This window comes from Phallusia mammillata, chromosome 7 (assembly GCF_965637545.1).
Source record: "Phallusia mammillata chromosome 7, kaPhaMamm4.hap1.1, whole genome shotgun sequence".
NCBI lineage: Eukaryota > Metazoa > Chordata > Ascidiacea > Phlebobranchia > Ascidiidae > Phallusia > Phallusia mammillata.
The window spans coordinates 3,636,436-3,653,179 of record NC_137258.1 but is presented as its reverse complement, the minus strand read 5'-3'; the positions used below and the strand labels follow the sequence as shown (position 1 = coordinate 3,653,179).

The 16,744-nt window shown below is 34.4% G+C and overlaps 1 protein-coding gene across 8 annotated transcripts in view; it reads right to left on the bottom strand.

Annotated features, from left to right (window-relative positions):
* Window positions 1–16,744, bottom strand: part of LOC145202681 (protein scribble homolog) — a 54,357-nt gene that overhangs the window by 37,337 nt on the left and 276 nt on the right. For all 8 annotated transcript variants that reach the window (XM_080075705.1, XM_080075702.1, XM_080075701.1 and 5 more), the window contains exons 2-18: window positions 16,137–16,260; window positions 14,652–14,769; window positions 14,490–14,568; window positions 14,284–14,373; window positions 13,684–13,879; window positions 12,878–13,022; window positions 9,690–9,892; window positions 8,367–8,526; window positions 7,777–7,896; window positions 7,201–7,316; window positions 5,675–5,801; window positions 4,729–4,848; window positions 4,348–4,427; window positions 3,021–3,195; window positions 2,444–2,493; window positions 1,947–2,114; window positions 390–497 (exon numbers count right to left, since the gene is read on the bottom strand). In XM_080075705.1, the coding sequence (XP_079931831.1) occupies window positions 390–497; window positions 1,947–2,114; window positions 2,444–2,493; window positions 3,021–3,195; window positions 4,348–4,427; window positions 4,729–4,848; window positions 5,675–5,801; window positions 7,201–7,316; window positions 7,777–7,896; window positions 8,367–8,526; window positions 9,690–9,892; window positions 12,878–13,022; window positions 13,684–13,879; window positions 14,284–14,373; window positions 14,490–14,568; window positions 14,652–14,769; window positions 16,137–16,260 (2,179 nt within the window). The remainder of the gene's footprint in view (window positions 1–389; window positions 498–1,946; window positions 2,115–2,443; window positions 2,494–3,020; window positions 3,196–4,347; window positions 4,428–4,728; window positions 4,849–5,674; window positions 5,802–7,200; window positions 7,317–7,776; window positions 7,897–8,366; window positions 8,527–9,689; window positions 9,893–12,877; window positions 13,023–13,683; window positions 13,880–14,283; window positions 14,374–14,489; window positions 14,569–14,651; window positions 14,770–16,136; window positions 16,261–16,744) is intronic.

Here is a 16,744-nt window from a genome sequence, read left to right as displayed (position 1 = left end):
CACGTAGATAGAATACTTAATTTTCTCGTATTGCAAGAAAACAAGTAATATAGAATTGATTGATGTGGTAAGACTGAACATGGTTAGCTGCATAAAAAGCTTGAGGCACGGTAAACCAAAAGATAAGGTAACAAAGTGTTATTTTATATTGCTAAAAACGGGCCTTGAAAACGAGATATTAATCTTTGCTGAAAACCCAGAAGCTATAAGCAGTGTTTTTTTAAGGTGTTTTGGGGGACCGAAACGGTCTCCCAAACCAAACCTTAAAAAAAAACCTGGCTATCAGTATGCTAAATTATCCCTAAACAATGCAGAAACAATCAAAATGCCCACTTAACAGTTAAAAATAGTACAGTACGGACCCCAATTCCGCCTCCTGCATGGCTTACCTTTCTGCGTGACCATCTCTCCACTAGAAGCAGCACAGTGTCGCTGCTGTTCTTAAGGGCTTCCACCGCTACGCCATGTTCCACTTCAGTGAGCACCACATGACCAACCTACGAAAGATGTCGGGGTTACTTAAGGTCAAGTCATTGAATGTCAATCAATATAAAAGCTGTCATTAGAAAAAATCGATCGTTAAACTTGAATAATAAATTTCAGACTAGTTTGCGATCCAGTCCTCATGTCAACTGATTTGACTTTTTAGACTTTAGAAAGTACGGCATTAAAATGCAAATTTTCTAAACTGGTATTAGGGACAATTTGTTTTTTCCTGTGCGATTTTAGCTAACTTTGAATCTAGGTCAAAAATACGGTTAATTCCGTCATGACGTCACAGCGCGTCATGACAACAAACAAATTGCGATGCCAAGCTTGCCAAACAAAACGCGCCACAGCATTTCACAAATATATGCAGGTTCTTATGCAACCCATTAGCGCTTTAACATATCATGGTATGTTACGTCAACAGACGCAGATCAGATAAAGCGACAATGGCGTCATAGTCTTGTTACAAAACTGGATTTGACATGATCAGTGAGGAAAGAAATGCTAATCGGATTTTAGACCTGACTGTAACCTGCTAGACCCTGGAGAGTAAAAATATGTGTGATGGCCCCGTTCTAGTCATATGTCAAGATGGGTCCTTGTTTGTACAAAAAAATAAGCAATCCAATGCAATATTTTTACGTTTAGATACAAAAAGATTTAAAATACTTTCTGAGGGGCATGTGGGTGAATCGCTGGGTTATTCAGGGTCGAACTTTAGGAGGATCAACTTTGGATAACTAGCATGTGTGTAAATTTTACAAAGCATTCTTTCTTGACCAAATGGTTGGAGAAAATCAGCGACAGAAACAATACGAACAAAAAATTGTGTCAAGTGGAAGGAAGCGGGCCCATAATAAGCTACCTGGTGGTATTAAAGTCCAGTTATGAACCATTTCCTACAACCAAACGAAAAACTGCCAATCAGAACGAACAGGTCGCAACATTTGTAAATCGCATAAAATCCTTTTCGCTTACAAAGAAAAATTATGGCTGATTTATTGGTGCGTATATAGCCTTCGAATGGTGCTTTCAGTAACTGTTGGTCTCCTTGGTTCGTGTTTCTGGATTTTTGCATTGTAACTAGACTTTGTTGTAAGAACAACAATGTTATCCTTCTTTTATTTTTAAAGCATAGTACGACAGACCTATTCAATGCGTTATACCGGTATCCCAAGCATTACCACATGGCAAGGCAGAGACTAAAAAATATAGCCTGCGGTGGGATTCGATCCCAGGACAGGAGTCTTTTCGGAACTCGCGCTCTACCAAATGAGCTACACAGGCTAACCAATCCCCCCTCTCCCCCCTGAACGATAACTGCATGGCGTAAATGGCTGATACAGGTGCCACAACGCGTTTACTTACTTCTGTACTGCATAATTTCAACCAGTAAGTTGTATTTTAACAGCTTTGCCTTTTATAAGACCCACAACACCTTAAAACACGTGACTTACAGCAAGTAGTTTGTCTCCAACTCTCACTCCAGCCGTATGAGCAGCTCCGTTAGGTGTCACCCTTGAGATGAAGATCCCGTCATCCTCCTCCACGAAAGGAGTTGATCCCTTGCCTCCAGCGATGCTTAAACCGAGTCCTCCACCCTCCCTCTCAATCACGAGTTCAATCTGGAAATAAGGACATGTTTTTGTCAACAAAACGAAATAAATATTAATTATTTCACGAAGATTGAAGCCCTACAATTAACAGACGTAGATGTGACTAGAGTCAGTCTTGAACGTTTAGGCACATTGCACTTATTCTATTTTGGTTTCAATTGATTAATGTTAGAGACAACAGCGCGTGGTAGCGCAAATGTGCAATGGTCGTTACTCGAACTTTTTATTGGGACTTTTTTAGCTGTCCTGCAAAACCGCTCGAGATAAATTTTTTAGATTAAAAATTTTTCGACAATTATAATGTGACAAAAAGATTTAGATGATAAGTAGAATCTGACCTGGTCAAGAAACAGCTCCGTTTCAACTCCTTCTCCATTGTCACGTGGTTCTGCAAAAACAACAAAAGCATGGTTGAAACCTAAACTTTGTTTCTCACTACTATCTATGTCCATATTATGGTTAATTAATGTATTCGAGATTGGGCTTTTATTATCTTTTACAAACACAAACAGTTTGACAAGCAAAGGCATAGGACATTTGCAACGTTAACTGTTCGATAATATACAAGGTACAGCAAATATGCTAAGCAGTTGTTATAATTTTACAAAAATTTAGCCCAATTTCAAACCTCATAAAGCCATCAAGGCAATTGTACACTCCAAATGAGATGTTTTGCAAAAGTTTTATCTAAATTAGACAACAGCAAAAGCACCATTAACCCCACCTGATTTCAGTTAAAATTCTGTCACATTTGAACATAGTTTACAGTTACCACAAACAAACTTTAAAATCTTATATTTTATAGAATCAAACTGGAAATGTGCCTTTTCAATAAATTATACAGTTACATAAGTCTTAACCACTCTTTAATGAAAAAATGGTCTTAAAAATAGTTTCTAAAAGCCATTTTGTTACCTTTCATGGATTGATTCCTTAACAGAGCGACGACAGAGTCTGGTTTTGAACTTTCAGTGATTTTCATGTCCCTCTTATAGTGTGGCGTATCTTTCCTATGCAGGCGATCCGATCTTGGTGCATCCTCCTTATCTTCATCTGAATCTGCATCGAATTTGACCTCTTTGTCCACGTACTGCACAAAAGGTTGCAATTCAACAAATATGCTCATTTGTTGTTGTTGTTTTTTTTGGTGGTGGAGGAAAAGTAATACACTTATAATACAAAATAAAATAAAGTAATAATTATCCTAATAAAAGTAATAATAGAAAAGAAATTCTATCAATACCAGTTGTAAATTACCCAAAAAGTTTGTAACTGTAGAAATGAAAATTATTTTAAAATTGAAACACTTTTTGAATCATAAAATTGTATTTCAAACTTATACTTTCTGTATTACAGTTTCTAAATAAAATTGCTTGCCAAATTGAGGATTAAAAATCATCTATAGATACAACCTCGGTAAATCCTGACCCATTTGGACAAAAAAAATTTTTTGGGATGGTTGAAGAACCTAATTAACCGATGACGATTAGTTCAAGCCTTTCCATTTTACAAACCATTTGTACTTCGAGTTTTGTCAGAATTATGCAAAGATTTGGATTAACTGAGCTTTACTGCATTTGTACACTGAAGATGATTTTGAATCCTTGCTTGTCCAATTTGGCAAGTTATTTTATTTATAAACCATAATACGAAAGGCATAAACTTGAAAATACGATTTTATGATTCTAAAAGTGTTTCAATTTAGAAATAATTAGTGATGGGACGATACCAGGTTATGAAGCGAGTACCGATACCGAGTACGAGTACCACATGTATATACCTTCGATACCGAGTACCGAGTACGATTACCGAGTACTTAAGTGTAGTGTTGTACTTAGTTGTATATCACTGGCTAATTTTTTTGCCGTGGTCGGGGTGCAGGCGTGCACACACACATGCCGAAAAATGTAATCTCCACATGATAGCGAAAATGATATACGTAACCTGGCGGAACCTTTTTCCTGATTTTGTGCTGTCCGAAGCAAATATAGGCCAAAAGTTGCCCGTATTCTTATGGTGTAAATCGGCCTTCGGTACTCGCACGTTGGTATCAAAAACTGAGACAAAATATTTCGATACCGAGTACGAGTATCGATACCACTGAAATCGCTTGATACCATCGATACCGATTACCGAGTACCGAGTACCCGTCCCATCACTAGAAATAATTTTCATTTATATTGTAACAATACTTAGCCATATAACTTTTTGTGTCGTTTTACAACTGGTAGAATTTTTTTACCTCTTCTTCTTCTGAAGATTGGCCATTTTCAGGAACCTGTTCTTCATTTGCCAGTAAAGGGGCTTTATCAGTTTGTGGTTCTGTAAGTGAAAATTTTAAATTCTTATGACAGGAGGCAGTAAAAAGTATTTTAAAGGTGCAAGTGATTTTGGGGTAAAACAAATCCAAGTGTAATGTAACAATTTGCAAAAATATTAATGCATAGAAAACAGGAATTTATAACTATAACATTTTCTGTTTAGTTAAAAAAATTAAAAACAAATTTTGCTTTCAAATGTTTGAAAATTAAATACTAAAAAATACTTTGCATTAAAAAAATCTTTGTCCAATATTTAAACCAAAAAACAACTGTCAGATAAAAAATGCCAAAATTGTATTTACCCTGCATTGCTACTCTTTTCAACACAGGAGGGGTTTCCTTTTCATCTCTGAAACTTTCGTTGTCAACAATAAGTGGTTGCTTTTCACTGTGTTCACCTACCTCCTTGTTTTTGGTCTCAGCTGCAACAACAACAAAGTATTTACATTTTAAACAAGGGCTATGTGTACATTTGTAGATGTGACATATGGTACTTGACCTTATGACAAACCCTTGGGTGTTTTACTAACCATGTTTCTTTAGCTGTATGTAGGGATGGGCTATCCAGAAATGTATACTATTCACAAATAGTTAAATCAAATATATTGTGTTTTGTATACCTTTTCCTGGCATTTTATCTACACACAATCCTTACCACAAAACTTAAAGAAAAAAAGGTCTGTCTATGGGTGTGGGTTCTATCTAAACAAAATCTGCACGAGTTTGATTTTTTAGAGGAAAGTGATAATGTTTGCAAACAAGCTTAATCCTATCAACCGGTTTAAATTAACTTTTAGGACTGTAATAGTTCAGAAGTCTACTTACGCTGTTTTAAAATGCCCACCCCTAGCTGTATTGCTTCCATCATGCGCAAATTGCTGTGTCTATCATCATATTTAAATCAAGTTTCACTTTGGGGGCTTGTGGGTAAAGCGTTGGGTCATCAAAGGTTACACTTCGGGAGGATATATTTCAGACAACTAACTTTCATTTGTGCAAATTTGAAAAAAAGTTGAACACTATTTCTTCATCAAGAGGTGTATAAAAAAAAAAACAGTAAACAAACCAGTGTATAAAAGAAAAAAGGGCATGACAAAAACAATATGTGTTTCCCTTATGATTAAACATTCAAAAGTCAAAAAATACAACAATTGCAAAATCATAAAAAATGAAGCCTTTCATTTCACAGACTTAAACATTGTCAATAATACTATACGTTAAACAAATTTGAAGTCCATGGTATCGTACCTTCATCAACGGCAGCACTGTCAGCTTCAGTCTGTGCTTTCTGTCTTGCTCTTTGAAGGACTTCACTCTGATGCTGACGTTTCAACTCCTTGGGATGTGGAGTCAAGTGACGTTGCAATACCCCTTGCTGTAGAAATATAACAACATATTAGAATGAAGTAAATGCAGAATAGACTCATTGTTGAGGCATTCGAAACCAAGTATACAATTGTATAAACTAACTAGGGTTATAGCATTTAATTGCAAATTGTTTTTAATGCATGTGGAAACCTAGACAGTAATACATCAAAAGTAAAGATATCCCAGTCAAAAGTCAATTAAATATTTCAGCTAATTGCAAGAAAAAAGCTTGTAAATTGGAGTACATGTTACCAAAAAATTCTGCAATTGCCTAATGAACATGTTGTTGACAAAATATTATAAATAACAACTCACAAAGGGGAAACGAGGGGTTCCATTTAAAACAAACTAAGCGATGTTTCAAACATAGGAAAGGTCATGTTTGGCGCTCTATTATAACCATGTAATCCCCCAAGCTTGTCGAGTGTCATGGCTTTTGACACGAGGTACCACGTGCATAGCCAAACATCATTTCCAAACCACATGCCAAGTTAAGCTTAAGTTACTGTCAAGACTTCATTCTAAACATGGCATTTTGCAGCTTTAACATAGTTTGTATTGATTATTTTAAAATTTGAGTAACTAAATTGATGAAGGATTTATATAGATAACATAGTCTTAAGCCTTAGCCCAGAAGATTTTATGACAGTATATGTGCAGACTATTTTGGTGCCATGCTCTTTCCTGCAAATAACCACAATATTTTAAGATGGAATTGTGTTTTTAGGAGTTTGTTTTACACTCTATTTCAAACTGTCACATGCTTTTGTCAATTGTAAGATAAAAATTTTATGTGGATAAATTTGCAATCTAATAAAACAGTGGTTCCCAACAAGCGAGAAATTTTCCAATTTAAGGGGAGGAATTTACTTGAATTTGCACATGTGGTTTGTAAATAGACACTTTAGCTCAGAAAATATAACCTGTGAAGTCAATAAAATAGCCAATTTTAAATCTTGCATGGTTTAGCATCTACTATGTAGTCCAGGGGTGGGCAATCTGGGGCCCGCGGGCCAAATGCGGCCCTTTATTAAAGGTTGTGCAGCCCGCAGAGACATTTGAATTTCTACTGTACTGGCAAACGAGTCCAATTATTATATATTTTGAGCAGGTTAGTGCACCTGGTGCTATTTTTCTGTGACCTGACAATATGCTGCTAGAATCAAATGCGAATTATACCTGTATTTAAGCATATTCGGTAAGCAACGAAGTAAAATCACCGTATGTTATACACAGGTGCGGCCCGCGATCTAATTTTGACAATTGTAATTGCCCCCACAGTAAAAAAGGTTGCCCACCCATGATGTAGTCTATTGGGGAGGAATTACAAAGTTTTGAATTGTTCAGTGAGGAATTCATGGATAAAGGTTAGGAACCACTGTAAAATAGGTTTAATGTTAAGTTACCCCTTCATCCTCAATATCAGGCAATTGATCTTCATGGAAAGTAATTCTCTTCTGCTGTCGGCCAATGCTGCTCAAATCATCTTGAGTTGTTGTCACGCTTCCATTCAACAAGTTCACTAGAAAATAAATTAAAACATAAACATCAACTCATATGTTCCCTTCTTTCAAACAAACTCATTTCCGAAATTAAATTAAAACATGAACATCAAGGTCCAATGAATCAGCAGGTAGAAAGCTTTTTACAAAAAAATTGTTGATTAAAATTGTGCCAAAAAGTTGCAGGAATGGAGGTTGAGGTATAAACAATGTTGCGAGTAGATTAGGAGAACTTAAGTTGGCAAAATACCAGTTAACACTCTCTGTATTACTAATATTAAACTCAGCGTTACAATACATTCCTCATTAATTTGAAACACACTAATTTTGTCTTTTTGGTTGGCTTTGTAATGTAACTTTAATCTGCTTACAACAACAACATTTGCACTAATTTTAACATTTTCTTTTCAGTTGTGTGTTACAAGTATAGCCCCATTTGACATCTGTGCAGCCTTGTTGAACTGATTATTATTAACCTACCCATGCTGTGATTTGGTTGTTGGGGCAACAAGAAACAGGTCAAGACCTCGCCGTGAGGAGGACGATCTTCTGTTTGAAACTTGAGCAGTGGCTGTGATTGATTATCCGATAACCATAAAGCTAAAAAATAAATAATGTTACTAAAACTTACATTGCAGTTTTCAGCAGAAACGCCACATACAAGCAATACAGTTATTAAAACAATACAAACACACTATTTATCAATATAACATTTTTAAACACAATGTACAAATCTGTGCATTTAATGGTGAGAATAACGGCCCAAATAGACATAAAAAGCGACATGCTTTATTGTTCAAATGTTTCAACACATGCTCATGCCATCAAGGGTCACATCAGTCAGTTAATATTTTTACTATTTTTATTTCATAATGTCTTAAAATCGATACAATATGCTATTAAAGTTATGCAAATTATACCAACAACTTTCTACCGTTTTGGCATTTTATGATCTAAATTCTAAACAAAAGAGCTACAAAAACATGCCAAGGATGTACATGCAGTTTAGGAGCTCCAGTTTGCCTATCCTTGGAATATGCTGTGCTCTTATTTCTAAATCACCCACTTACCTTTAAGACTTAAGCTAGCAAGTGAGATTGGCAGATGGTTGAGTTTGTTGCTGCTCACATCAAGCACCCTTAAGTTGGTTGCTTTGGAAAGTTCACCTGGTATTTCTGTGAGTAAGTTGTCACGAATGGAAAGAATGTTCAGTTGTGCACAGTTCCCAACCTAAGTAAAAACAAAATGTAAAAAAATGTTATTTAATTTGTCAAAAACTTTTAAATGTTTAATGTGCGTTTTTGTTCTTCAATTTCTTTACATTTACAAACCTTAAAAATGACATTAAAAAAAATTAGTTATTTAAAACATAAAAAAGCAGTTTGGACCTTAAGCTGTCATCTTGACCAATCTTAATGACAATCTCACTTACAGTGTATTATGTTTATTATTGAACGCTTGGAAAAAACAATCACAAACACATTACCGTAAATGCAGACTTCAACATACACAATCAATTTGGAGCCAGAACACTTAATAGTGGATATCACTGCCTTAATGCTTGCTAATGCATTAAATTATATGTTGGTAAATACCAAGCCCCTGCCCATTTTGAGTTTAAGGACAAAAATTTAAAAAACACTAGGTGTGGGCAATGCATTTTGACAGAAAAACATTTAACACCTTTATTCCTGCTCAAAAGTGCAAAAAGTACAGTGTATATAATTATGATCTGTTTTTACTTATACATGTGGGCCACTATAATCTCAGAGCACAAGGGCTCAAACAAAAAACTTGCAATTTTAACCTGTCCCTAGTATCCGATGTAATAAAGGCATAGTGCTTTCGGAAAGGAGTATTGTCATGAATGCAACAGAGTGGAAAACCCACAATACCAGTACTTGATACCACTCCTTTCCCTGTTACATGCCCCAGCTGCAATATTTACAATCATACTTTTGTTTGCTAAGGCTGGAAAGCAAATATTTGACAAGATCTTAATTTGCCTTTGTCAGTGAAGAAAATTGTTAGCGATGGTGTCATGCAACACATAGTGTACAGCTATTTTTGTGAAAAAGTTTAAAAATTGCTGTTTAAGAATTTGTAATTTAGTAGACAACAAAAACACTTCAAAACAATACAATATTTTTTACATAGTTATGTATGCGCCTACAATGCTGCAAGTTGTGCAAAAAAATTACCTCAAGGTGACAAGCTATACATTGTGTGTAAATTAAACTCTTACAAAACCAGTAAAGATGCCACTTATAAAACACACTGAAAACTCAAACCTCTGTATTTTAATTAATAAACATTCAGTCTCAAATAAGAACAAAACATATTTTTATCCTTGGCCGTGATTTTTGGAAAGGCATTGCATGTCATGCACTTACTTGTAATGGAAACCACTCCAGTTGATTTCTGTCCACGTTAAGGGTTGTCATCTTTTGGAGGTTTCCCAATGTGACAGGAAGTTCGGAAAGGTTATTTTCTGTGAGCATTAGCTCTGTGATATTGCTGCATTTGCCAATCGAAGGAGTAAGCACCTTGAGTCGGTTTTGGTCAACTTTGAGAATTGACAGTTTTTGAAGATTCCCTAAAAATTATGTTCAAGTTATTGCCTGTTTAATAGATCACAAAAATTATCAATACATTGTACAGTAACGGGGTCCGCAATTGACAAAACAATTATAAAAAATCCAATTGGGTCGGCTTCCCATAAAATATCCACAAAATGCCACAAAACAGCAAATTTATCAACAAAATGTCACATCAAATAACATACATATAAATTATAGGCATGTTTGACAATAATCATATTCATTTATCTTTATGAGTAAGTCCATAAAAAGTGCATTTTGCTCCTATATTTAAACTTTTGACTTGACATAGGGTATGTATAAGAGTAAACAAAATAGCTTGATGGCAACCAAAGGCTAATTTAGTGTCTATTGATTCACTTGGAGGTGTCATTGATTGACCTCTATTTGGCAGATTGTATTTTAATTTGCAAAAATTTTTCCAACATGAGAGCTCACATCAGACAAAGTTTGCTAAATACTGATGGATAGCACAAGACGAATATTTACAAGCAAATTGTGTGAAAATGCTGGCAGTTAGGACTATTAGGGTAGGGGTGAGGTTTTATAATAATAGCAACAATAAAACCAATTTATAAGCTAAGTTCCTAGTGTTAAATTTAGTCCTAACCCTATTCCAGTCTTACTTTTAATGTAACTATGCTCATTATGCCATCTATTGGTATTTAGCAAGCCTTGACTGTAGTGAGTTCTTATATTAGTGGCTCACCAAATAAAAATACTGAGCACAGCACTGTCTGGCAAAATCACTAAAGGTCAATTAGAGTTCACTTGGGAATTGGGCCACAGGTCACCATAATTACAGAATGGTTATGGTGACTTGACCTCAAGACTTTAAATCATAATTGCAACACACTTGTCTCTGTGTTCAAAGCAAATTCCTTATACATGTATAGTATAGATGGGCATTTTACAAGTACTGCTGTTATGTACACATGCTGTATCTTTTTTTAAATCTTTTGAAGTTTATGTTTGCACAGGATTTACTGTGTTAGCTTTGGAAATGTTTATGGTAAGGAAAAGGCTTTCAAACAAATGTTTTTGAATGTAAATCTTTTGAACAAGGTTTTACACACAAAAGTCAACATGGGTTGTTTATGTTTACAACCCAAATTTGGTCGGAAATTTTTTGCACTGACAATGAGTTCAAGCCATCAATATTTGTGGAACAGCCTTTAAAAACATTATGAATGTTTGTATCCAAATCACAATTTAATACAGAGTACACCCTCGTTGTACAAAAAACTTGCAAATATATATATATTTAAATGTGCACAACAAACAACTTTACTTTCAAGGATATTGTATGTGCAAATGCCCCTATATTGCTACTGTGAGTAAGAGTGCATTAGGTCATATTGCAAGCAATGATAAATCACATGTGACACATGACAATTACTCCAGGTGTTTACAACCTGAAGGGTGATTTATCATGTTGCTGCAATGTGCAGAACAGTAGCCCTGACCAAAGGCATAATAAACCACCCAGGTTTGTACATAATGCACATTGCACTTCTGCATGTTGTAAAAATTCTTATGTGAGATCACAAAAAAATGAGCTGTATTATTATGTGGTTTTGGCATTTTTTTGCACAGGTTTGCAATTAAAAAAATGTCAATAGTTTTTAAAAGGAACATTATTATATATTTGTTTAAAAGAAATAATTTTAATTTTTTTTTGCTTAATTGCAACTTAAACACATTTTTTAGAAATTAAAAGATGTTTAAATCTCATACAGATATCTATTTAAGACAGAAACTGATGATGCCTTCTAAATACGCTACATTAATATTTGTGCAAACAAAACATTACACTGAGGCTGATTGTCTGCCGCTCTTTTTAAGTATCTGTTGCATATACCATACAGGACTTATTAATTTCTTAGCTAGATTTTGTTGAAAAGTTCATAATACAATATATACAAAAATATGTTATCATATTTTCATACTTGGTATAAATTTATACCCCCTTTTAGGTGTGGATATTCATCACAATATTAGTCATAAATTAGGTAGAAACATAGAAAGGACAAAAATTTTAGCACATCATACATGTACCATCTTCAATGACAAGCACCTCAAAATGCAGTGATGTCATCATTATGAACTTTACATGACATTTACTACATCATGAAATATGGTCTGACTTAATCGAAAATTCAAACCAAGCAAACAGGTATGAAGCCATGTGTTTAATAGGTCAACAGATACTTGCTAACACAGGTAATTTGTATTTGTTTTGTGAATTTAAGCAGCGAAGGATAGAATAAAGAAGGGGTACTAGTCAGTTCAACATAAATCATACCTCTTTGTTTACATAGCTCAAAATTTATGGTGTCAAAACATACTAAAAATTGCATATTTCTAAGGAAGTATAAAAGGTTTACCCCTTAACATTTAACTTATCTATCAGAATGTAACTAGCTTTTTTAAAAATTCTTGCAAAAAGTTAAATTAGAATCAACAAAATAAAAAAAATAAAAAACAGCTCCCATACAATAAAGCAAAAAGTCCAATGTCCACATTTTAAATGTAATTAGCTTTGTTTAATATTATTGCAAAAAATTAATTTTGGATGAACAAAAAAAACAGCTACCATACAAAATAGAAAAATGTCCAATGTCCACATTTTAAATGTAATTAGCTTTGTTTAATATCATTGCAAAAAATTAATTTTGGATGAACAAAAAAAACAGCTACCATACAAAATAGAAAAATGTCCAATGTCCACATTTTAAATGTAATTAGCTTTGTTTAATATCATTGCAAAAAATTAATTTTGGATGAACAAAAAAAACAGCTACCATACAAAATAGAAAAATGTCCAATGTCCACATTTTAAATGTAATTAGCTTTGTTTAATATCATTGCAAAAAATTAATTTTGGATGAACAAAAAAAACAGCTACCATACAAAATAGCAAAATGTCCAATGTCCACATTTAATCCAAAGTCACAAAGTGAAAATGACCAAAAACTTACCAACAGAATCTGGGAGAACTTCAATAAAATTGTGGGAAAGGGTGAGGTCTGTAATTGACACAAGCTTCCCTATGCTGTCTGGCACCGCTTCCAGTTTGTTTTCACTTATATCCAAACATACAAGGTTGTTTAGTTTTCCGATGCTCTGCAAAATTTAACAATGGTTTAGTAACAAGTTATGTTTGCTTTAAAGCAGTGGTTCTCAACCTGTGGTATGCCAGAGCTTTTTCAGTGGTTTTCAGCTATGCCTAATTCAAGTTAAAATGCAACTTTACTGACCCAACTAATGAGCCTTGGTTTGTGGCAAAACTCCGGTCTTTACAAATTCTTTTGGAATTGATAACCTTGCTGGTTTTAGAAATATACAGTCCTAGTCAGGAAAAACATGACTATCTCGTGGCCTACCATCAAGAAAAACAGGCATATCTCTGGGTCTTTAGGCGGTATGCAACAATAGAAAAGGTTGTCATGTCGTACATGATCAGTATAAGGTTGAGAACCACTAATTTAAAGCAATAACATATTTATGGTCTATATATTTTCAGCAGCACTTTGTACAAGAGTTTAAAATATATACTATATGTTCAAGTTGTATACAGTAAATCTAATTGAAACCCATTACTACATTTACATCAACAACAAAAAATACTATGTTATAAAATTAAGCAACAAATTTTGACAGGCATGCTTGGTTTGTCAATTGTCATTGACTGCACTGTACTTTACATGCTTCGTTGCACACAAGGCCCAAAACAAACAAAAAATAGTGACACAAAAATGCTCGTGAAACCTAAAACGTTACAAACCTGAGGCAAAGTGGTCAAGTGGTTTCCATCAAGCCATAACTCCCTTAAACTTTTCAGTTTGTTGATGCTGTCAGGTAAATCCTCCAGCTCATTATTGCCCAAATCCAACTGTTCCAACATTGAAATTTCACACAAGTTGTATGGAATGGATTGAAGAAGGTTCTCGCGACATTCAAGCGTTTGCAACTTCGTGAGGCTATTATAAATTTAAAATGGCATAAATAAAACACAATTATAAAAGCAAGTGCAAAAAGCATGAAAATATAATGACATTTCAGAACAATTAAAAACTAACATTTTTTTGTCAAAATGTCAGAAAATGAGGTCATCATATTGAAATGTCATAACTTTGGTAAAATATATACTCATTTTTATGTCAAAAAATGATAAGTGATTGGCGTTTCAGAACAGTCCAATACTAACATTTTTCTACCAAAATGTATATAGATGATAAAAAAGAGGACCACATCCAAATGTCACAACTTTGGTAAATTATTTGTTTTTAATTTTAAAAAAATGATTCCAACACAGCCAACTGCAAGTAAAGTAATACTATTTTTATCTTGTCATTGCCAAGTCACTTAAATACTTTTAACCCACTCGCCAACATCTTGAGGCAGTCGAATCAGTGATATGTCGTTAACGTTGAGGTGTTTGAGATTGAGAAGTGCACATATACCATCTGGCAACCTGACAAAATAAATTTCATCAAATTGTTGAAACAGACAACTTAGTCCTGGAAGGTTAAGCTTACACATATCAAGAAATTTTAAGGTATAAAAGATAGTACAAACATATGTGTTTACTTTGTCAAAGGATTGCCACTCAAATCCAACACTTCCAAGGCTTTGCAAAACTTGATAGTCTCAGGAATTTCAGCCAAATCTAAAATATAAATCACGCATGTCAAAAATACATTTACAAAAATGGTAAAAAAGTCTGCATGACAAAATGACATCATTTCTTACCATTTCGACTAATGTCAAAGTCGACAAGATAAACGAAGTTGCAAACATCTTGTGATAGAATTTGAATTTCGTTGTCGCTTAGTCCAAGTTTTCTGATTTTGGCCATGCGAAAAAATGTCTGAAGCAAAATGAAAGTGGTGAGAAAAAAATAGAACAAGATTTCAAAACAACAAGGATATCATACTATACTTGAGGGGCGGAGGGTATTGTCAAGTTTGTCTATGAAATACAATAGTTTTTAACAAGGAACCAGTTTTTATTCTTGACCAACAATAGCATTAACCCTTTTTAGGTTTGTTCTTCGCCATAATAAATTCTTACATTACTTTTAATCTTTTCACCCTAAACCTAAAAGCAGTAGCTACAAGCTTGGATTCATTTTACTTGGTAACCTTTGAAAATGTTTTACAACGTTTAATGTGGCATATTGTTTTTCCAAGGGCTTATGCAAACTGTGCTACCTAATGAAACAAACACGATCGGTTGCCATAGTGAATTTATTCTAGGAGGCATTTATACCAAGAAACACAATTTTCTTTGACTTTGACTACCACAAGAAAACGCCTTTTAATTGCCATAATCACCAAAATGATATAACGATGCAAATTTTTCTTTTCCATATTTTGTGATCTATGGAGTTACCATTTATTTTGCAAATCTGTTCTACATATAGCAGTTTTACTTTTAAGAACACAAATGCAATATGAGAAGTTCTTTTTGCCTGTGAGACATTTTAGCATAATGTTGGAATAAAAAAATGAAAAATATACACAATCGAAACACAAAAAGCAAGTCACAAAACTAGAAGGGTGGCTTAGCACATATTGCCCTTGCATATACACTATAACCTATTTTAAAACATAAATATATTTCCTATGCTTATTTTGTATTGGGTCCCATATTAGTCACCATCTTTTATACCTTTAGTCGTTTCTGCAGGCAAAAACTCATGGGTCCCCACACATGCAAAGTTGAAAATAATGCAATTCAAGAGATAACCATGAGAAAGTCGGGTGTTGTAAGGTAAAACACAGTGATCGGCACTGGGCTTAAATAATAATTCTATGTAGAATACAAACTATAAAATTAGATTCACCCCAGATATTGTTTGAAGTATGTGCTATTTAACGTTTTACAAAGCTGACCCATTTTAGGGGGCTAGTAAGGTAACTAATTGGGTTCGACACACAAACAAAAAATATATAAAAATCACAATGACTCAATCAATAGTACTGCAAAATTTCAGCCCAATCCGCCAATGTTTGAAATTTCGACCACTAGAGGTGTTTTGAGCAACAACCGTTAATGTTTCTGACGTCATAGGGCTGTTAACAAGCCCCTAACTGCCATGGCGCAAAAACAACCACCAAGCAACCCACCAACGAGCAACATACAACTGGTTGTCCTTGTAACACTATTGCGCCGGGAAGGGGACCCATAACGAGTCAATAGGCCTATTTTTATGTAGGCTAAGCTGCAATGTACCTTTGGCAGATCTTTGATTTGATTTGAGTCCAGGAGTAACTCTTCCAGGGTTCTGCCATGACGCAGCACATCTTCTGGCACCACAAGTAGAGAACAATGTCTTTTATCGATACTGTCAATTTGCCTGAAATGTTTCCCACATTGCAAATCATTTAAATATATATAGTTACTTGTCATTATAATATACACAGAAGTGATTCAGTGATTCAGCTAATATTCTCTAACCTTTTTTTGCACAGTACATGCACTTATGTAGAATTCCAGTAAACTAATGCAGCTCTGAATAGTTTGCAAATAACGAGAAGTATATGTAATTATAAAATACAAGGTTGAGCAACACTGCTTAGTATGAGAGTTCAAGCACAAAGTGCAGCAACTTTAGAATACAGGCTATTTCGCATCAATAAAGACGAACTTTACACAATGCAGAAAATTATCACAACGCAGTCTGCAGAGCAGCTACACTCAGCAAAAAAATATATTTTTGCACACCAATTTTTGGGGGTTGCATGCAGCTATTTTGCACCAAAGGCATTTAATTGTCCTGACCTCTATCGCTTGCTCTGTACCTGCTAAAATTGGTCATGAACATGGATTTAAGGGCTATG